This window comes from Lepidochelys olivacea (genome assembly GCF_965140295.1).
Source record: "Lepidochelys olivacea isolate rLepOli2 genome assembly, chromosome: 17".
NCBI classification, from domain to species: Eukaryota; Metazoa; Chordata; order Testudines; family Cheloniidae; genus Lepidochelys; species Lepidochelys olivacea.
The window spans coordinates 2,591,000-2,613,952 of record NC_140427.1 but is presented as its reverse complement, the minus strand read 5'-3'; the positions used below and the strand labels follow the sequence as shown (position 1 = coordinate 2,613,952).

General features: G+C 43.1%; 1 protein-coding gene across 1 annotated transcript in view; it reads right to left on the bottom strand.

Annotated features, from left to right (window-relative positions):
• The window catches only part of EFCAB5 (EF-hand calcium binding domain 5), a 66,205-nt gene that overhangs the window by 23,769 nt on the left and 19,483 nt on the right, over nt 1–22,953 (bottom strand). The window contains exons 4-9 of the mRNA XM_084651162.1: nt 19,829–19,985; nt 18,575–18,635; nt 16,178–16,248; nt 7,773–7,928; nt 2,315–2,414; nt 203–1,423 (exon numbers count right to left, since the gene is read on the bottom strand). Of these exons, the coding sequence (XP_084507288.1) occupies nt 203–1,423; nt 2,315–2,414; nt 7,773–7,928; nt 16,178–16,248; nt 18,575–18,635; nt 19,829–19,985 (1,766 nt within the window). The remainder of the gene's footprint in view (nt 1–202; nt 1,424–2,314; nt 2,415–7,772; nt 7,929–16,177; nt 16,249–18,574; nt 18,636–19,828; nt 19,986–22,953) is intronic.

Below are 22,953 nucleotides of genomic sequence, written 5' to 3'. Positions count from 1 at the left end.
GTTTAAAAGTGTCTATTTCAACTGAACTTAATCCAGTTTTTCTAAATCAAAATAAACTAGTCCCAATATGAAATGAGAGTGGCTATTCATATACTTACACAGGTTTTAAATCAGTTTAAAATCACACCTATAGTTAAACCGGTGCAATTTTGTGTGTACCCAAAGCCTAAGATCCAATGTCACATCAGAAAGTATGCTTTACCTGTACTCTGGTCTTGCAAAAGTGTTGGCTCATGTGGAAGCCTTGGTGTGGAGTCCTCAGCCTGCATGTTGGTCTCTGTGCTTGCTTGTAATTCTGATTGACTGCCATGTCCCTCAGAACCACTCTCTTTTTCTTCAGGGAGTTCTTTCCCAAGATCTGCAGTTCCCTCTTTATACTCTGGTATTAGAGCAGTGATTTTCTCCTCTGATTCAGCTCCCTCTTCTGAGATTATGCTTTCTGCTTCAGGCATTAGTGTTGGAACTGCCCCATTCAGCTCTGCAATCAAATCATGTTCTTCTTGACAGACTTGTGCTTCTGAACCAAGTTCCTTCTCCAAGGTTATATTCCCTTCTTCAGAGTTTGGGGCTAGAATGAGTTCACTCGGCTCTGTAGCCACATTGTGATCTTCCTGGCTGACACGTTCTTCAGAACCATGTTCTTTATATATGTTTACGTTCTCTTGCTCGGGAGCTGCTACTGGAATGGGTTCATTCTGGCTCTCTGCATCTGCAGTATCAGTCTGATTCTCTATGTCCATGTCCTCACTGGAAGTAGTTTCCTTATTAAGGGCTGTAGATCCCTTTCTACTGTCAGATTTGGAGGCTTCTTGGCTCACGTTAGCATCACTTGCTTCCGTTTTCAGGAGGGTGTTTGGTGCTTCAGGGTGTGGTGATGGGTCGGTTTCTTCCATCTCTGTAGTTACATAGAGTCCTTTCTGGCTGACCTGTCCTTCAGGATCAGGTTTCTCCTCTGAGACTGGATTCTCTTCTCCAGGGGTTGATGCTGAAACAGTTTCATACAACTCAGCAGTGAAACCTTCTCCCTCTTGATTCACCTGAACTTCAGAACCAGGTTCTGTAGGTGAGACTGTATACTCTTCTCCGAGGGCAATTACTGGAACAATCTCAATAAGCTCGCCAATTAAACCAGGTTCCTCCTTACTGATTTCGTCTGTTCCAGATTCACTCATGGCCTTTTGTTCAAGAGCAACCTCTTGGTCTTGCTCTGCCTCTGGCTCTCCTGGTTCATCTATCAAAATGCAAGTTTCATATGCAGCTTGACCATTAGCAGCTAGCATTTTAGAGGATAGAGTCCTTCCCTCAGAAACTTCTGTTTGAGACCATGCAAATATTTGGCTGGATTCCTCAGAAGCTATCTGTCCATCATCAAAGTCTCCCCAGAACTCAGTAAGCTCTATTTCTTGCAATTCAATTATTGGCCCTAATATAGAAAAGCAGTTGTTTAGTTGATAGTTTGCATTGTTTTTATGATTGCTAACTGGAGGTGAAGTAGAATGCAAAAGAGTGAGAAAATGGAGAAAAGTACTTCCTAGTGAACACAGAATTTCCTGAAAGTACTACCAGTGCATACAGACTCAGAAACCCAAACCTTAGCTTTGGAGATGGAGCTTTTGCAAATTGGGCAGTTTTTTTACTTCTAGAAGAATTCTTTTTGTTATCAAGATATGCACTGTGCCACATGCCACACTGCCATGTTTCTGTTTTTCCATATTAAAAGGGAAGCAATGATTTATATGTTAAAATTTCCACTGTTTCTGATCTAAGCAAGATACTCTCAAGTAGTTTATGCCTAATATCTAAAAATCATTGTAATTTTATGTAGAATATCCTCTATATTCTCTCTGTTCCTTTTAGCCTTCTATTCTTACAGAGAAATTTCAGTTTAGAAGTAGTGCTAACATTTATCTAATACTTCCCAGATTAAATTACTTCGGGGACAATTACTTTGGGGAAAATAATCTTATTTGCAATAACTGCTTATAATAATAATAATAATAATAAATAATAATAATAATAAATAATAAAAAGTACTCTATTCTACAGCAATGTTTCAATACATAACTTTACCAGTTTGTACACTGAAGTGTTTCTGACCACTGCGTTTATATATTTTGCAAAAAAAGTTTGTCTAAATGTTGAAAGTTTTAGGCCAGCTCTAATTGTGATATAAATGTTGCAGTGTTGGTCTACGAGATTTTTAGGTTTCATCTGTTGCTGACAATACTTATAAAAATGTATCATAACTGGAAAACTTCATATGAAGTTTTAAATATGAATTTTTAAATATGTTCCAACTACCTATTGTACTTACATTGTCTTGGATTACAGAATCCCCTCTTAGCAATCACTGGGCTGCTGTCATAGAAGTCTTCAAGTAAGGCCAGTGTCCTCTGCCTGTCCAAGAGGCCAGCCTAGACATAACAGCTACAGTCAATGGTTCAAGATAGTTTATTTAGTTCTGGTTTTTCACATCAAAACTTACCAGCGAAGCATCTTGTGTGATCTGTAAAACCTGAGTGCTATCTCTATGTGAAATGTAGTCCTTGGCAGTGGACCAAGTCAATTTTATTGTGCTAGAGCCAGGATTTCATCCACAGGGCTTAAGTGGGACTTACAGGTGGTATATTTTCTTATATGCACATGCTATCAGATATTCATATTCCCCATAAAACAGAGCTGGCTAATTGTATGACCAATAATAGCATGTGTTCTATATGTGAAGATGAAAGTAATTCCATCTCATGCTTCAAGGTCATGATTGCCTGGAGGGAGGTCACCGAGGAATTTTCTCCTCTAGATACAGCATTGTGCAACTGTAGTGGCTACATGCATTATGCGTGGTTTGGTTTTGCCTCCTCCATCACCTCCTTTAAACCATCAGGTATTGGCACTACCAGAGAAAAGAGCTACACCAAGGGTATGAGCTGGTGTGGCAAGCCCCTACATTCCTTTTTGAAGGCATACATGTTCTTGATAATGATAATAGATATAAGCAGTTCTGATGCTCTAGCAAGCAGAAGAGCAGTTTCCTGGTGGGTTTCTGGCAGAGTGACTAGCATTCATATCACCCCACAGCGGTTCTGTGTACGTGTGCATATTTTTTAAGCTTGTAAGAAAGGCTGCTCCTACTCTTAAGAACTGCTGCTTGTCTTGAACAGGCTTGGGTCTCTCACTCTGGCCTTGCAGAGACACATCCTGGAAGTAATGATTGACCTCTGAGAGCCAGGGAGAAGCAGGCCTCAGTGCTCTGTGACATGCAGGGTAGCATTAACATCCTTACTGCTCAGAGACAGGGGAAGGGGATAGCAAAGGCAGGAAAAAGATGAGGAAATTGTGATTTTAAAAAAGTAAAGCAACCCCAAAGGGTTGGAGCTCTTCCATTTTAATAATGAGTTAATGTTGTCATTATTTAAGGGTTCTCACCTTCATAATCTCCTTCCCATTAGTGTAATATAGTATTTGATCAGATCATAAATTACTTAAATCTGTTATTTGTGGCAACCAGTTTCACATTTGAATTATAGATTTCCTTCCAAGGTTTTGCTCCCAGAGTAAAAATTGCCAAGTGTAAAATTCACCAAGATGTTAATTCTGTGTCAACCTTTCCATGCCTTTAAACTGAAGAAATAAACAACGGTTGCTATTGTATTCTGGAAGCAAGCCCAAGATGGGTGATGAGTAGCCTCAGTGTTCGTAATCTAAAAGCAAAAGTGGTGGGAGGGAATGAGAGGACTCAGAAATGAGCGGGAGCTGTCCATACTGGACTAGAGTCAGTAGCTCCCAAAAGGGTCTGAAACTCAAAAAGAGCTGGACAATTGAAGATGCAGAAGAAAAAGGCTCCAAGGAAAAGGAAGTAATGCTGATAATGTAGGAACCAAGTAAATCATATTCTGTATTACTGTAACACCTTCCATCCTGATGGATCCAAAGCACTTCACAAACTCTAAGCATACAGCAGCACTGGGTGGAGGGCACCACACTGTGCAACGGTGGGGAGGGAGAGGTAAAATTGCGCCAAGGAGACCTCCGCAAACTCCATCTATCAGCAAGAGTGACAAAAGTTCTTTAATAGCCATAAAGAGCAGACAGAACCTGTTTTTTTATTTCTCAGCCTCCTGTAACTCAGTTTCTGCTGGTCAGAAGCGCTGGGACTTCCAGCTGTATTTCAGCTGCATCCTATCTCTTAAACTTATTATATTAACAGTTTGTTTCCAAATCCCTTCCTCCTCTTGATGGTAGAGTGCCGTCACCTTGTTCCCCAAGAATATATCATGCTGTTTATGTAGTTTGCTTTTATATTCAATATCCCAGATCTAATTCTGCATCTCCTTAACATCAATCCAAACACAAAACTGTCAGCGCCTGTTTTTGAAGATATTACCGCATCACTGGTGGAATGTTTGGCTACTCAGCTGAGTATTCCCATTACACGCCCTTCTTTTCACTTTCAGTTATTTCAGCTGTTGCCCATCACAATCACTTGAAAGTTTCTCTGACAGTGGTCAGCACTAATGCAAACTTTCATTTACATAAGAACATAACATTTTCTCCAAAAAGTAATTACAATTAATGAAGTAATTTGTTTTAGAGAAAATGAAGATGATGTTCGTGGTTACAGATGCTTTTTGCCAAGTAATTAAACTACATTTTGGGGACAAATAAAATATGTTGACAACAGTCTGGTCTGACTGAGAATAAATGCTTTTTGATGCTATGAAAAACAATAGAGGCACAAAATATTTAAGTGTGGAAAGAAATTACTGGAGATGGACTGGGGATGGATTTCCATCTTGCTTTAAATTTGATGTAAACTCCTGGATTTGTATGGCTTTATCAGACCACCCTCAGGCTCAGGGCTATCATGGGACAAGGATCCCTTACAATTCCATTTGCGGGTTTTCAGTTGTATAAGGTTGGGGGAAAGGATGGGGATACTAGGAAAATCATGTCAATGCTACTCACAACCCAGATATAATAGCATTATAATGGGGTCTTCAATTTCCTTGCAATAGTATACTCTGTGAAAAATATGTCTTATCAGTCTGGTGTATGAATTTGGGGTGATGACAGATTCCAGCCTGGTATCCTGGAACACTGAGTCCTTTACTGATCTGCAGAGAAGGTTCACAAAAAGAAAAGGAGGACTTGTGGCACCTTAGAGACTAACAAATTTATCTGAGCATAAGCTTTCGTGAGCTACAGCTGTCCTCATACTGCCTCACAAAATATTCTTTCACCTGGCATAGTGGGACTACCCCTAGCATGGAGAAGAATTAGTTCAGACTTCCTGGCTCATTCGGCCCTCGGCCTCTCTGCTGGGATTGGCAACAAAGGGGCCAATTAGGGCCAACCACAGTGGTGTTTTCTTGTGGGAACTGGACTGAGACACCCTAATTCATTTCACCCAGCCACCACATGGTGACAACCCTGAGTCACTTCCAGCAAAGGCTCTATAACTCATTGCCAAATCCCCAAGCTGTACATGCCAGCATCTTCTGATCAGTGAAAGATCAGCAGTTACGTTCTGATTATTCTGCACTGTGTGTAGGAGATGTGTATACCATGACAACAAAATATCCTTGATGCTGCCCAGGACAGCATTGCCAGGATGACTAAGGGTAAGGAAATCTTTGTTCTTTTTCTGTCTGGAGAGGAATCAGATAACTTCTCAGGTGTGCAGTATTTTGAAAAGTAATCTGTTAGTGTAATCAGTTACTTTTGAAGATCCTGGGCAGAAAATGCACAGCAAATTCATGCAGGTACAGTTCCAATGTCAAATGGAACTGTGCTAAACACACCGAGGCACAGTGAGGCCATGAACTTTAAATCCAAAGTGTCTTTTCCTTTATGGGGATTAGAGCAGAGTTTTAGTTCTATTCTGACATTGTTTTGCGGTCTGGTTAAGTAGCTAGTCTAGCTATTCCAGGGGGTTCTGGCTGAGCTGACAAGTGAGCTGTAGCTCACGAAAGCTTATGCTCTAATAAATTGGTTAGTCTCTAAGGTGCCACAAGTACTCCTTTTCTTTTTGCGAATACAGACTAACACGGCTGTTACTCTGAATCCTCACAGATGTACATTTTTAAAATCATAATAATGATTGTGTGGATTCCTTGTAATCAGACTATAGCTTAAATGCTTCTCTCTCCATTTTGTATCCCTTTATGGCCCTAATTATAAATAACTGAGACAGAGAACACCACTCACCCCTACAAAATGGGAATAATTACCTGCCACCAAACAAATGCAAATTAGAAAATGGAAGAACTAGCTGGCTGTGCTTCACAAAATGACTACCACAGGTGATAGATCACACTCAAAAAGTCAGGGGTCTTCATGGATTAGTTTACTCTCTGATCTCCCCTGTGGGTACAGTATAGCACAGGCTGATTATAGCCCTGGGAGAGCAACCATGTCAGATCCAAGAGAAGTGCAGTAACAATGCTGTTTGTAAACTAAATGTGGTGATCAAATCTGCCTAAGCTGATATCAAGAGCAGCCATGTTTTTACTGTGATTATTTTTCTCCACCCAAAGACTGGTGTTCATGCGGGTAGGTGTTCTCTCTTCTCATTTGATTCTAGCATTAATTATTCTTTTCTGAGACGGCATTGTTATCAGAGGCAGAGAGATGGTGATTACTAAACTACAAAGTAAAATGTGTGATATCATCCCTTCTCACACATCCCTGTGCTTTTATGTGCAGTATTCCGTCACACTCACCCAGCAGAGAATGAGAAGAGAGGGGACTCCTTCAAAATGCAGAGAAATAAGACTGTCTGTGTTCTCCTCTGTCTACCTTTTTGATCTTCCTGATGGGGATTAGGAATTTAAATATCTTCTGGTTGAGATGGAGACACATCACTTTTCCCACCCCTGAGCTGAGATAACAGTTTGCCTCACGTTCTCTAAAACTGTGTAGTTGTAGCCATGTCAGTCCCAGGATATTAGAGAGATATGGTGGGGGAGGTCATATCTTTCAACAGAAGTTGGTCCAATAAAAGATATTACCTCCCCCACCTTGTCTCTTTAATTCTCTAAAACACATTGTTGCTGCTAAAAATGTGCTCTGTAATTCTATTCTTTTAGAGATAATGAATCATAGAATCATAGAATATCAGGGTTGGAAGGGACCTCAGGAGGTCATCTAGTCAAACCCCTGCTCAAAGCAGGACCAATCCCCAATTAAATCATCCCAGCCAGTGCTTTGTCAATGACCTAATTAGAATGATATTATAGAGCAGTTAATTAATTCTGGGTAGGCTTGCAATGAACGTCAGCAGAGGGGTGATGAATGGAATACACAACACAGGTAAGAGGGGTAAATGCAAGATTATGGAGACAGGATGTTCACTGTTTTTATGTCTATGGCTATGTCTACACTGCAATAAAAAACTGCTGCCCTGAGCCTCCGACCCCATGAAGGTCAATTGACTCGTGAAGGGAGTGGGTCTCACTGCCCAGGCTTCAGACTGAGAATCAGCTCCACAATTTTTAGTCTCGGAGCCCAAATCCTGCAAGCCTGAGTCAACTGATCTGGGCTCTGAGACTCAGCGTTGCAGGTTTTTCATTGCAGGGCAGACATGCCCTAGATAACAAGTATCAACCCATTTCGCTGTGCAACAACTGCTCTCTTCCGAAATAAGCAAATTAATACCAAGAGAGAGCTTGGAGCCAATGACTAGGAATGAAAAAGAAGCAATTACATGAATGAGAGATACCGGATCAGAAACATTACATTGTCAAATATATGTTGAGGGTTTCTTTACCTACCTTTCCGTGGTCACAGTCCAGGAAGAGGTCAGTAAACATCTGCCGCCAGATGTCATGTCTTATTATATCTCGGAAGTCATCAGCACACTGCCAGAGGTGCTTCAGGAATTCCTGGAACGTGTCACTTGTAAAGGTTTTGATGTGAGAATGGACATACTGTGGAAGAAAAGAAGAGGCAGAAATTTTTAATTTCTTTTCCAATAGTCCCTTTTTGTATGTACATTTTAAACTGTACTGCATATGGGGGACAGAGGCTGGGATACCTACTTGAAATCAAAACCAATTTAACGCAAGACCTGCAGTTTAAGTACACTGTCCACAAGAGTAATGCCAGATTTGGTGCATGGATGCTACTGCTGTCCATTTCAGTCAGTATTGGGGCCCCACTGTGCTAGACACTGAACAAACACTTATTAAACATGTCCCTCTCATTCCTGACCTAAAAGGTCACTTAGCTACTCTCACTGGCTCAGAGGCATTGGGCCAGAGTCATCCTTTATGTAATTCCATAGACTTAGACTCTCCAGTGATGAGTCTGGCTCTGCGCGTTCTTTCTATAGCATTTGGTATTCTTGACATTACTCCGGAGGTGGCATCTTGAGCAAGAGGCTTTTGCAGGACCTGCCGTGGCTCAACTCTTGAATGCCAGAATAATATTGCTGTCCGAGCCTTCAGAGCTGATGAGAACCATTCTGGAAAAACAACAAGCGCCACCACTTGAAAATGACCTTGCTGTCACCTAAGTCCTCTGACACTGGGAATACTACTCAGTACTACTAGATTTATCTTAAGCCCGAGTCTTGGAGACACTTTAACACTCTCAATTTATAGCCATGTGGGTTTCATAAGCAAAAGCAATACTGTTCCAAAAATGTGGTCTACATAAATAATAATGGCTGTCAGAACAAACCAGAGTCTCAGAGTGTGGGCTGAATTATTACAGCCGGTTTCTGGAGTTGGTCACAGTGATGGGGAAACTAAAAATGTTGCAGGGAATTTGTGAAATTTGGAGGTGTTTCCCATTAGTCGCTTTCATAGGGGACTGAGAACTAGGGACTCACATTCATGATCTTAGTAGACTTTTATTAACATTATTATCAGCCTCAGTGATACAACATTTCATGTTTGCTGAAAATGCTGTACAGGTAGGTTACTACTAATTAATATTATTTGTTACTATACTGGATGGTTCAAAAATACATTGAAGCAACTGAGGAAGGGGCAGAGAACAGGGAGCCAATGGAGGAGGGTCTATGAAGCAATGTGAGATAGCTCTGTGTTTCACCAGAGAGAGAAGTTATAGAGGTGGGTTGGAGGAGGGAACAGTGGACCTGTGATTACACTGATCCACTGGCTCTGTCCCTTGTGGAGCAGGGGTGCATCAGCAATGGGGCTATTGCAACCCTCAGGCCCATGGGCTCATGGAATCCCCCTACTAGTCAAACAGTCCCCTGGAGGGAGGATTTGGTCCATTATTAGAAAGAGAGGCTGTGTTATGTAAATGTCAAAGAAGGTCCTATGCTTTATCATTTTAATAGCCCTTCTCAGATAGGTCTGCACCTGTTGCTTCATGTCACAGGGTGTCAGTGAAGCAGGTGAGACAAGCGGAAAGGAAAAGGTACAGATCATTCTGATCTCAGCTACACCACACCAGTCCAGTACAGTTCCACTGACTTCAGTGGAGATGCTCCTGATTTACACTGATGTGAGATCAGAACCAAATCTCTATGGGGGAATTTGGGAGCAGGCACGAGAATTCAATTCACAGAGCATGGTGGTAAATTATGCATTTTGGGAAAAGGAACTCAGGTCATGTTGAGCTACCCATGAAGGGCTGAGTCCTATCTGGTGCTAAGCATCCTTAGCTCCCACTGACTTCTCTAAAGCTGGGTACCTAAAAATTAAGACACCTATAATTAGAACTCACTTTTGAAAATTTGGCCCTTAAAATCTCTGTGCCTCAATTTCCTCATCTTAGAATGAGGGGAAAAATGCTTATTTCAAACTGAAATATTGTGGCTTAATTAATGTTTATAAATGTTGAGATAAAGGTGATATAGAAGACAAAAGTTGTGTTATTATAGACATAAATAGAATTTATTTTGAAAAAAATATTTGCCTCAAATGTTTAAATATATTTTAAAACAGTTTCCTTCTTGTTTAGGAATGATGGTGAAGGCATGAAAGGTAGAATAGTCACTAAAACAAGCCGTAGAGAAAAGAAGAAGAGAGAGCCAACAGAAAAGTACCATGAGTTAACCCCAAGACAAGTGCAACTCCTTAGTGCAAACGGGAGACACATGAACAAGGGGAAGGTGAGATTACATATCTAAGAGTGCTGGAAGAAAGGAACATGAAAGCCTCTCGGATTCTTTCCGCTATGGAGTCCCTAGCTCTTTCTCTCCCCTATCATGAAGTGAAAGGACACATTTCATTCCTGACCTGTGAGTCATTCCTCTCATAACACACCTTGCCAGGCGGCACTCATGGTTGCTAAATTCCCTTTCTCACTCTCAGAGCTATTCATGGGTAGTGATTAGGTATCCTCTCCTTTGGGTGCCCGCTAAATATCACCAAGAGTCAAAGCCCATTTTAATAATTAATTTCTCTGCCTTTTTAAGTTAGTGGTTCATTGGGACAGTGCTTGTCTAGTCTGTGTCACCTTAGGCTATGTCTGCACTTACCGGGGATCAGCGCTGCTGCAATCGATGCAGTGGGTCTAGTGAAGACCTGCTAAATCGACGGCCGAGCGCTCTCTGGTCGACTCTGATAGTCCACCGGAATGAGAGGAGTAAGGTAAGTTGGTGGGAGAGCGTCTTCCGTCGACGCAGCGTGTTGTTGACGCCGCAGTAAGTCAACCTAAGCTACGTCGACTACAGCTATGTTATTCACGTAGCAGGAGTAGCGTAACGTGGGTCAGCTTACGCGGTAGTGTAGACCAGGCCTCAGACTAGTAAACGTTAATGAGTTAGGGCCAGTCTACACTAGAAGCGCTACACTGGCACAGCTGAGCCCTTGAAGCGTATCTGGTGAAGATGTTCTGTGCCGGTGGGAGAGAGTTGTTCCGTTGGCATAATAAATCCACCTCCGTGAGAAGCAGTAGCTATCCACCCCGGTGCTTAGGTCAGGGTGATTTACATTGCTCGAGGGAGGCTTATTCACCCCCCTGAGCGACATAAGTTACACCAAAGTAAGTGGCAGCGCAGACCTGGCCTAGTGTTTGTAAAGCACTCTGACCGTGTAAAGTGCTATACAAGCGGATAAACACAACTGTTGTTTATTTATCATTAATAAAGTTTCCACTTCCATCATCTGTCTCTCTCTATTGAACAAGTCACTCTATTTTAGGTTGCTAATAAATACTACTAAAGACAATGGGTCAGATTCGGCCCATTGATGTGTGTCTATGGCTGCTATTAACCTTCGTGGAACCTGATGAAGCCACGTGTAGATCTGAGAGCAGAATCTAGCCCTAAGGACCTCATTCAAAGCCCACTGAAGTCAATGGGAGTCTTTCCCTTGACTTCAGAAAGCTTTGGATCAGGCCCTAAAAGTGTTGAAGTCTCTCCATTTCATAATGTAGGCCCACGATTTAACCTGTCTTATACATTGGGGGGTGGGGGGGCGGCAGAGGGCTCTAAATACTTTTAAAATCAAAGAATCCACCACCCTGTTCCTGAGGACACAATAATACGATGAACAAGAGCGACCCTTTTGGCAGACTCAGAAACATCAATGTGTGAGGTCCCACTCCTGACTCTGTAACAGCCATTAAGTAACCCAGAGCTGCCCTGAGTTCAAGAAAGAAAACATAAAAAGAGCCATTTAATGTTCAGCTCCATTAACAATCAATACTTTCCAAATGTGAAAAGGCCCACATCAGTCTGGGGCCAGATCTTTCTCTTCAGTCTTCCAGAAGGATGATGCAAACTGATAATAAAGGTAAATTTAAGATGAATATGGGGAGTGGGGAGGAGGAAATGTCCTGACAGTGATGTCTATTCAGACTGTGGGATAGTCTCCCAAGGGAACTGGTGAAAGCCACATCACTTAAATCATTTAAAACTGGACTAGAAAAAGCAATGAAAAATATCCTGGAGAAACAATCTTCCAGTGACTGGAAATAAGACTAGCTGAGCTGACTTTGTAGGTCCTTTACATTTCTGATTTCTATTACTGTATGCCTCAATTGTGAGTTAAAACAAATAGTACACACAGTGCTATCTAAAGCACTCTTCTAGACTGAACGTAATAGGAATTTATTCAGAACTCATTCATATATTGCAGAGATTATGGATTTACATATATTTTTTTAGTGACAAAAGGGATTCTTTGAGATTCCATTATCTGCAATCGTTTCCTTAATTAAATGCAGTCACATTGAGGTTAAATTTTAAAATATATAATTTCATGCTGAAAAAAGAAATCTTCAACAAATTATCACAAAAATGCATCTCTATGCAAAGTACTGAACATGTGACTCTCCTGGGAGTGCAGAAGGCAAAGAAATCACACACAGTCGCTTGGGGTTAGTCTCTGCACAGCTGCTTTATGCTCTGTTCTTAATTATCGTAACTGCACCCACTAGCTCTGCTAAGTTAAGGGCTGTCATCATTTCTAGTCTAAATGTTCCTTTTCACAGTTTATAGCCCAACCATAAAATCTAGCTCTACTGTAGGTGGAAACTTGACTGGTAAAGTCTCAGCCCAGAGAGTTTTTCCAGTAAATTTAGGTTGAACTGATTTGGTTGTTTTTAAGTTAACGAAGGGAAACGTGATAGAATGAAATCCTTAACTACATTCCTTGACTTTGGTGAGTTAAAGTCACATATGTGATGTTTCTTAACTATACTTTTTGGTGTTATTTTTCCTTTATTTACTTGTAACTTGTTCCCTAGAGTGAATTCTTTTCTATTTTGGTAGATCCTAGAAGTCTGAGCACAGTGGGATGGGGACAGCTTCTTAAACGACAGGCTAGGCTAAGAGAGAGTGCATATAATGGCAGGTCACCAGCTTATTCTGCCCATAGAGCACTGTCCCAAAGCAGGCCTAAAAGGAGAATCGACCATCTGGGCTGATATTTTGCGATTCTATTGGTGCACTTGTTCAGAATTTATAATAATCATGCCCAGGGTTTATGTAGCCCCTCTCATCTAAATGAAGCCCTTTACAAACAATTTCTTAAGCCTCAAAAGAACATAAGGAAGTAGTACTTATCCTCACTTTACCAATACGTAATATGAGACACAGGTCTAAGGTACATTTTCAAAACTGTCCCACAATTTTGGGTTTCAAATTTAAGACACAAATTGACATTTTAGAAAGTATGATCTTAAATGAGTTGACCAAGGCCACAACACAAGCCAGTTTTGTCTTCTATTCTCTAACCACTAGATGACAGCACTTGCTATATATTCTGCTCACAATGATTTATGGGAACAGCTCAGGCAGATTAACAGCACCATTAGTAGCAGAGTTAATGTGGATACATTAGAGTGTACAGTAATCCCCTACACATACCTTGCTTTAAATTTATGCCATGGGGCAGTGACCCAGGCATACGACCAACCAATGTCCTGAGTGACTTTTGGCTCACCGAAGACACATTTAATTCTGATACACGAGGGTATGGGGTAAATAAGAACTCAAATCATAACCATACATTTATATCCTGATTTTTACAGTCTTAGTAGCATTTTCTTAAGATTACTTACATCTTTTGTCTTCCACCTTCCTTTGGGAGTTATAGAAATAGAACAAGTTTACAAAGACTTACTGGAACTGGAAAACTGGTCATTTATATGACTGTTACCAGAGCAGGTGGTGGTCACAAAGACTGAACATGCTGGAAGATGGAGTGAGAGGGATAGCTGTATTTATATGGTTGTTTCTTTCATTGGTTACAGCTTTGTCAATGTAATAGTTCAAAGACACACTCATCATCATGCATGCAGCCACGTGCTGACAGTACACACATGCTTGCTCACATACACATGCACACACATGTTCAGGCCCACATGCTCACTCATACCACCCACACACGCTCCACCACCTTCACGAAATAGGAAACAGTCGGGGACACTTCCTTGAATCAAACCACAGCATGCTGGGTTAGAAAAAACCCAAGGCACAGAGGGGTTGGGGGTAAGAGGATGAGGAGGCAGGGCTGATACATTTGACGTTCTGAGATTCTTTGTTTGCTGTGATAAATGAACTACTATCCTAGTTCCCCACAGATGCATGGGAGCAGCCTAGCACCACAATCATCACCACTGAATCCTTGTGTCTGATGGACAACATGCTGGAAGCTCCTCTGCGACAGGAGTTAATATTGCTTAAGTTCCCTGCAAAAGATACCGAACACTTACCTTATGTTCTGTATGCTCCCTGGTGTGGCTTTTAAACCAAAGCCATATGGTGGCAAAATATACTCACTCTATGGGCAAAAATAATAATGCTGTTCATCCCTGATTAGCCTTCTGTTGAACTGTACTTTGGTTAACAGAATTCCCAAAGGAATAATAGCACTATGGGAACCATACTAATTACATTAGAATGCTAGTTACATTGGGAGACCGTCTCCTGTGTGCTGTTGATGAAAAATCTGAATTCACGAGTAATTTGAAACATAGCTCCTTGCAGCATGGCAGAGGTGGTGTCCTCGCGCACGCTAAGGAGGACGCCAGGGAGATGTTTTTACAACATGGCTTTTAAAATAACCCTCATAATTAATCCATATGTAAGGGGACTGTTGTCCCCTTACTAACATTCAGTGGGGTGTTTTGGTTGGCTAGTTCCCAGGACTAAAAAGGGGGAAGGGTCGATGGGGAATCAGGACCCTGAGACTGACAGCCCCCAGGAACAACGGGGAGAGGCCAATGCTCCAGGTCAGCCTGAATGACAGGGCGGGCAGGCTAATCAGGGAATCAGGAGGCCAGGGAGGTCCCATCCTCCGTGTGAGCTGGATTTGCCTGGGTCAGACAGACAGAGTGGGGCCGAGCTAAGGAGAAAGCCGGGGCTCAAACTAAGCTGGGGAGCAGAGCTGGGCCAGATCCAGAGGGACCAGAAAAGCAGCCCAGAGAGAGCAGAGCCTGTCCTGGGAGCAGAGCTGCAGCCCCAAAGCCAGAGGCACAGCCCAGCGAGAGCAGACTTGCCCTGGGAGCAGAGCTGCAGCAACCAGAGCCAGAGGGGCCAGGAAAACAGCCCAGGAAGCAGATCAGTGCTGGGAGCAGAGTCAGAGAAGCAGCCTGCAGAGCAGACCTGTCCTGGGAGCGGAGCTGCAGCAACCAGAGGCAGAGGGCCCAGAGAAGCAGCCCAGGGAGCTGGAGGCAGAGCAGCAGCAACAGCAGCCCGGCAGAGACCGAGTGGTGGAGCTGGGGCTGGAGCCGTCTGGACCTGGGTGCGGTGAGCAGCTGAGGAGACCGAGGGGGGACCCTGGGCAGCAGGCCCAGCACAGGGAGACGCCTCAGCCAAGGGGCTCTGCAGGCCAGGCTTGGATCATAACCCCGACAGGGCGGGGGCGACACTGGGCAGAAGGGTCCTACCACTTAGAGCCTGAGAGCGTGTGGCCACCACCAGAGCAAGTGTCCAACCCCCAGCATCCCTGCAGCACAGCCAGGGCCTGAGCAGGAGGCCTGGGACTTACAAGGAGCAGACTGTGAACTGCCCTGACGTTCCAGAGACACTGTTTGTGATGTTCCCTGCCACAGAGCGGGGTGATGTGTTTCCTTTCACCTTTCCCATTTTTTCCTTATTCTTTTTAAATTTAATTGTTGATTAAATAACTTGCATTTGCTTTAACTTGTATGTAATGGTCAGTGGGCCAGAGCAGTGCCCAGTGCAGACAGAGTACCCCGGAGTGGGGACACCCTAGCCCCTGTCCTAGGTGACCACAGCAGGGTTAGGGGTCGAGCCCCCCAGGAATCCTGGGCCCAGCCTTGTTGGGGTTAGGAGGACTCTGCCAGACAGGAGAGTGGAAGGGGAGTCCTCAAGGGCAGGGAGGCCACTGGGTGAAGGAAGTGGGAGTGAGGACTCGGATCCTTTCGCTAGCCCACTTCACCGGGGTAGTGCAGAAGCCAGGAAAGTTCCCCACAAGAGCGGGACTATTCCCCCACTTACACATAGAGCCACACAGGCAGCGACTCTGGAGGAAGCTAAATGTTCCACCCTGCTGGAGTGATGGGGAAATCTACAAAATAAGGATGGGTATGTGGATGTGAGCAGATAATAATGGTGACCTGGGAACATGGAGTTACCTAACAGTGCCAGAGTCACAGCTTGGGGCTGGGGAGAGGGGGAGGCCTCTCATCTTCTGTTGTCAGCACCCACCAGGGGAGGAAACACTCCTAAAAGGCATCAATAACAGGAATAGAATTCTGACTCAGGTGCAGTTATTTAGCTTCTCACCTCCCTAAACTCTTCCTCATTCACTTTTTTCCCCAGTGTATCTACGGTTTCCAGCTTCCTGTCGTAGATCTCTAATGGAGAAGGAGAGAAGATTAGACAGAAAATAGGCAGGTGTATTTTTGCAGAATTGTATTTCTACCTAGGGCTACTCTGGCTTGTGGCTGCGAATGGCAGGGAGTTGAAGCACCTGTATATACTTTGCATGTTCAGCTCTGCTTCGTGATAAGTAGTGTACTTCGTGGCTATATAAATACTGGCTGGGTCTGATTCTTATATCCCTTTCCAGTGCTGAGAAACTGCAGTTCCCCTTCTGAAAGGCAAGCACTACAGGCTGGTGCAGACAAACTTTTATGGTCAGATTCAAACAAGACATAAATAGGTGTAAATCACGACGACTTCAATGGGAGTTATATCTGCTTATGCCTGCTTGTGATGTAATGAATGGGTATAGTTCCCTTACACGCTGGGACCCAGTAGTCAGGTTCCTTGCAGCTGTGGCTTGACTTTGGAATTACCAGCAAGGACTGGAGCTTCCGTATTCTGAAAACAAGACTTTTACTCTAGCGGCCATATGGAGATAGATATTCCTGTTTACTTTACAACCTTTGCAGCCACCTTTTGGCCAGTTTCTGGGCCACAGTAGTGGAGCTGAGAAGAAATGCCCAGGATTTGCATGGGAAGTCTTGAAAGAAGAAATATTCTCTCTGTTGGGATTATTATTCTGTTATTCTTACTTCTACAATATGATGAGTGAAACATCAGGAATAATGAGAACACTCTCAGTGGAACCTACATATTTCTTGCTTCCTTAAGACATCCAAAAGTTATACATTATCTTTATGAAACTATAAAACACGGCTTAGTGCTCACTTAGTGTATTGGACTCTGTTAAATGAAATACACAGAGAAACAGAGCTGGGCTGTGAGTAAAATACTGCCAATAATGCCTAGAATGCCTGCAGAGTAGCCATCTGGCTATGAACTTCCTTCTTTCTTAGAGTACCAGTATCCCCAACAGCCCCACAGTAGCACCTGAGGATTGGGTTTGCCATTCAGACTGTGTGCTACCAGTCTAAGATGAATACTCAGGGCAGTGATTACTATCACTGGGCAAAGGCAAGCTGTGGAGAAAGGTTATTTCCAGAGGAGGATTCCAGTGTGCTTTTGAGTGTCCTACATAGCCTCACATCTTCCAGCAAAGACAGATTTGTTGTTACTGATTATCGTAATACCTCTATTTATTTGAAAGGTCTGACAACAGTCTTTACACTGCCACTTCAACATTTCTAGCCCTATCTATTCAATTATCATTATTTAATTATGTCAAGCGTAAGCCATAAAGAGATGAGAATTATGCAAATCAGTTCAGTGCTGAATGCTCTGGTATGTGGGCCCTGTATGTATTGTCACTGTCATTCCTTTCGCTGGCTAGAGAAAATGCCTAGAGAAGATGAGCCTTGTCGCAGAATTCTCAGGCACATTTCAGGATTTGCCCTAGAAGGTAACAGCTATGCTACGCTTTCATTTTTTACCCACCCCCAAACATGCCAAGTATGGCCCTAGTATGAAATGAGAGAGGGGTGGGGGATCTTCAGCTGATTTTCATGCACACATGAGGAGCAGGTTTGGCTAATGTGGGGGAAAGAAAAGAGGGACAGGCTACTTGCCGCTGTCAGAGTTTTATTACTTAGGAAGGGGCCCTGTGAGTCTGTTACTGGCAACTAGAGAGGCCCAGATCAACTTAGTCTAAAATGACTGGGCCAAATGCTGCACCCCTCCCCCGTTTCCATGGGCACGGAACAGAACTGGTGCAGGTCCAATTTATCTGGGGGGAGCTGCAGGACACAGAGAGGCCCTGGAGAGGAACTCTGCATGCCTTTTCACCCTGCAGAGCTCTGCAGCAATGAGGAAGAGGGGCCTGTGATGGGGATGGACTTGGGAAGTCAGGAACATGACAAGGAACGGACTAGATCCCTGTGGGCACACAGGGCTGCAGCTACTACATAGCCCATGGACTATAGGAATAGCTGTAGCAAGGCTGCACATCTGCATCAGGAGACCCCACCAGATGGGGAGAGGACTCCTTGTTCCCCAGCCCTTTTTAGATCTTCTATGCCAAGTACATTTACTCAGCTTTTGTGCTGTCATGTGGGTGGGGGGCCCACAAGCTGTGATGTTATTTTTACATAATTTTATTAAAAAAAAAACAAAAAAACACCAAGACAACATAATGGTTCACCCTCTGCCCCTCCCCACTTGAAGTCTTGCAAGCAAGAATCGTGGCTGGTATACCGTGACTGTCCTTATAGATTCCATGCCTACTTTCCTTTTGCTCCCATTCTGCACCAGAAGTCAGACCAAGGAAAATAAAACCAAAGAAAACATTTGTGACCTTACCTGGTCCTGCTCCCAAAGGAGTAGAAATGACATCCAGAAATGACCTCAGGGCACTCTGAACCTATAAATCAAAACAACAATTAAAAGCCTGAGTCATAGAAACACTCTTTGCTCATCTCCACTCCTTTTCAAACTCAAAGTAGCTGTAGTGTTACTCTCTCTCCCCACACCTGAACCGAAAAAGGGCACCTGCTTTCCCTGCATTGACACTCTGGCCCGGGTTATCACCATTTGGTTATTATGAACAGATTTAGATAAAGCAGCTCTATAGCAATTGGTTTCTCAGAAATGTCTTGCCATTTATTTTCTTCCTGCTTTGTTTTTGCCCAGGGCTCTTCAAATCTTTACAGCAACAAAGGATACCCCAGTGCTGAGAATGGATGACTGCATCACAGACCATACCCAGAGCCCTGTGATCTGAAGAGGTCACCCTTAAAGTGTTTGTAGTAAGTAAATGGGAATGTTATGCTAGACCACAGAAGGCACATTGCAGCAGTTCTGGAATTTTCCCATTAAATTAGACGATCCTAACGAACATTACTTTAGGCTTTCCCCCCCCCGCCGCCTCCCAGGCCTCTCACCACTTACAGAAATTCAGGCCACGTCTATGTTATGTGCTTTGTATAGCCCATAAAGCTAGTGGGGGTCAGGGGAATTTCACAGCAGTTGACTTATTCGCCATCTATGGAAGGTGTCTGTACCAGCACCCAAGACTGGTTGGTCCATCATGATGACTTTAAGTCTCGTCTTCTCAAACAGTGAGTCAATGGTTTGGGGCAAGGGGGACAATGGAATTAATGGTGGCCCTGAAAGGATAGGATGGGAGTAAGCCACCCAGTGTCTTCTGAGGTAGATTTTGAGTTGTGACCAGCTGCCGCCAGGAAACCCAAGGCTGAGAGATATAAAACTATCTGCAGCACTTATCTGGCTCCCATCACGGTAGCACCTGTGCACTACACAATAATGGATTTATCCTCACAACCCCCCTGTGCAGCAGGCCAGGGCTATTATCCCATTCGGCAGCTGTGGCAAAGAGAGGCTAAGTCACTTCCCAAAGGTCACACAGAAAGTCTGAGGCAGAGCAAGGACTTGAAGGCAGATCTCGTGGGTCCTAGGCTAGTGCCTAACCACTGGACCATCCTTCCTCTCCCTTCCTGCTATATAACATAGCAAACTCACTTCCACAATAGCCTCCATTCTCCTCCTCCCGGGTATAGACATAGCAGTGTTTCTGTGAATATCTGCCCTAGTTACCAGTGTGAGTGGTAGCCTTCCACTGACATCCAATGTCCATTCTTTGAACTGCACTGCCAGGGCCTCCTTTCGCATTTCTGCCACCTGAGACTTGATTTTCTCCACCTGCTCCCTTTGCTCACGGTTTTTCTTTACCTCAGACTTCATCCTGGCTAGCCTGTAAGGCATAGGCGTATGGATCATAAAGTTACTGTCATAGGCTGAGCTAAGTTTGGTTTGACCTCTCCTGAGGAACAGCAGGAAATGGAAGTAATTGCACACGGTAATTCCTGTACTTTCTATTACATTAGGTCTTTTCCCCATTGAAATAGTTGATCTTTGGGGCAACAAACTACCAGTCAAATTCTATATAAACACTCACAATCCATGTCTTCATGAGGCAGCTCTTGGAAGGCGAGAATGTTTGTCATGAAGTGAAAGTCTCTGCTGAAGGCCAGTGTAATTAAGAATTTGAATGCAGAGCTTGAGTATCAAGTACATCACTGTAGAGAGAGCCTTTTGTGAAAGGTGCATGGAACTCTCTCTGAGCCCAGAGACAGTCAGACATTTAGGGACAAAATTATCCCTGGTGCAACTCTAGTGACTTGCAGAGTTACACAAAGGGTGGATTTTGCCCTTAATGAATGCACCTTTCTATGATGGTGCTAATCATTAATTATGGAGATGTTCTTCAATTTTCCTGCCGAACATTTTAGCAGGAACTGAGGGGTATAATTTTGCTTCACATAATTTAACAACAAAATTGCATTACTATTCATTTGTCTCAGAGCCTATGTACCATTTAATGTAAGAATTGCACTGGCAGTGAACTATGTTTAATGAATTTTCCAAAGTGCTATTGCACAATAAAATTCTCACTGCTTTAGGACAGGGATAATTTGCCTACCATGCTTCTTTTTTTTAATTGAACACAGGGTTTGCAAGCCTGGACCAGAAATGCCTTTCTTTCTTCTGGATTCTAGCTGTTTTCCTTCTCTAACCTATCAGAAGGGCATTTGCCAGTCCTCCATTTTGTAGCCAGGATAAAAGGATTTTATTAAACTGATCATGTGTAGATTTTTTTTTCTTCTGTAAAATATAAGTAAAGTCTTCAGGAAAACAACCCCATGAATGGCACTCATTGTGCCTATAGCTACAGGGTAACAGCTCAATTATGGGGGGAGAGGGTCTGGAGTTTTTTATTCCCATTTCAATGGATTGTTAAAAAGTCTTTGTCTCTGTATTGAGAGCTCCTAACTGTTCCTTTCACCCATGTACTGTGCATTCACTGAGCCAGATATTGCTCTAAGTTATGCCAGTCTATAACTAGCAGGAGTAAGTGGCGCTACTCCTGTTTGTCTCTTGTCACTGAGAGCAAAGTCTGGCCCCAGGACTGTAATTTAACCAGATGATTTCTCTCTTCTCCAAGATTGTTTTTTCACTTAAGGTGTGATGATAATCTGATACTATCCCTGACCTCTCACTATAGTTTAGGAACAAGGCTTGCAATTATAAAGCAATTACATTTTAATTAATAATAAGGCCTATTTAACATATTATAATAACACACTGGCTACAGTAATATTTATCACTAGGTCACTGTTAAGTCATGACCATTTATCATGGAAGCTTCTTCATCAGTCACTCAGTTGCCCAGTATGTGAGAGGCATATGAATGATGCACGCGAGAGAGTCTTGTGAAACTTAACCCTCTTAGACCTTCTGCAACACTTATGATTTCACTTGGGCCTCAGGGCTCCACAGCCCTATTTTTAACGGGATTCTTGGAGGTGATTCCTGCAGCTCCAAATGGCACAGAGCTGTCTTTGTCTTGATCTGTTCCTTCATTTCCTTCTGCAGTGTTTTCATTTGGGATTATTTCTAATCTTGATAAAATGGTGAGATATGTGGATCAGATCCAACCTCAGAATGAGCAAATTAGGGAATTTACAAAAGGGCTTGCCCGACTACCACAAAAAAGTTATTTCTCACTTCTCCTGGCCTCTTAGATTTTAAATATTTGCTGTCCACTGGCACTGCCCAATTAATGGCCAGATATTTTGAAGAGCTGAGTGGAAACTGTGGGTCCTTAGCACCTCTCAGGACCAGGCCACATGTGGCTAAGTTGTTAACCGCAAAGAGGTAAAGGTCTGAGCCTCTGGCTTCTTATGCCTACATAGCAGTAAGTGTACTAACATCTCTAATTACCAATATAACAAGGACAGGATGCGTCTCTGTTTTCTTTACGCTTTCCCGGGAGCCTTCACTGTGTCAATGAAAATCCCTGCTAAAATCTTTCCCACATCTAGCCTCACATGGGGCATTGAATCTAGTCTTTGCAACACCAGAAATTCTGGGGCTAGCTCATCTATGGATAAAATCATAACAAACATCAGCTGAAGGTGGATGCAGCTTCTGCGCTGATCTATCAACAATGTTTTTGCTTTCGCTTTGAGATGAAAAGAAGGAAGACTGCTTGGATTGAGTCCCACTGTAAACCCATAACACTGCAAATAGAAGCCTTCTCCACACCTGTTCTAGGAGAATCCTGAGTATATTGGACGCAGGAAGGACTACCAGGCTGTGCAGAATATAGGGATAATTAATATCGTTGAGCAGATTTCTGCCACAAGACGAGCACGTAGATTTGGCTCGGTGTAAGTAATGCCCTGTGGTTTAGAGTATGTACACGTTTATCAAGACCATGCAGACCTTGGTTATTACTGACCCTACAGAACGGAACCTGTGTGTGAAGGCTCACTGCTCAAGTGCAACACTATGGGGAAAACCTTGGTCCTGTTTAAGTCAACAGGAGTTTTGCCATTGACTTCGGTGAGGGCAGGACTTCACTCTATAACAAATGGCAGGTAGATGTACATACAAGAAGAAATAAATATTAAGGCAAGGAAAAAGATTTCAGTTTGCAGATCTCAACTTATAAATGACAACGGGGAAAAATTACATTAAAAATTCCTTGACAAGGGCCTTTAAATTCAAACGGCACTTGGCTTAAAAAAATCCACAAAATAAATGGGGAAACTGCCCTGTTCACTGCTAGGAAAAAGCCAAACTATGGGACTAACTGAAAGACAGCTGCTTTCTGATGTGATTCAACCCCTAACACCATGATACAATGGAGCAGGGTC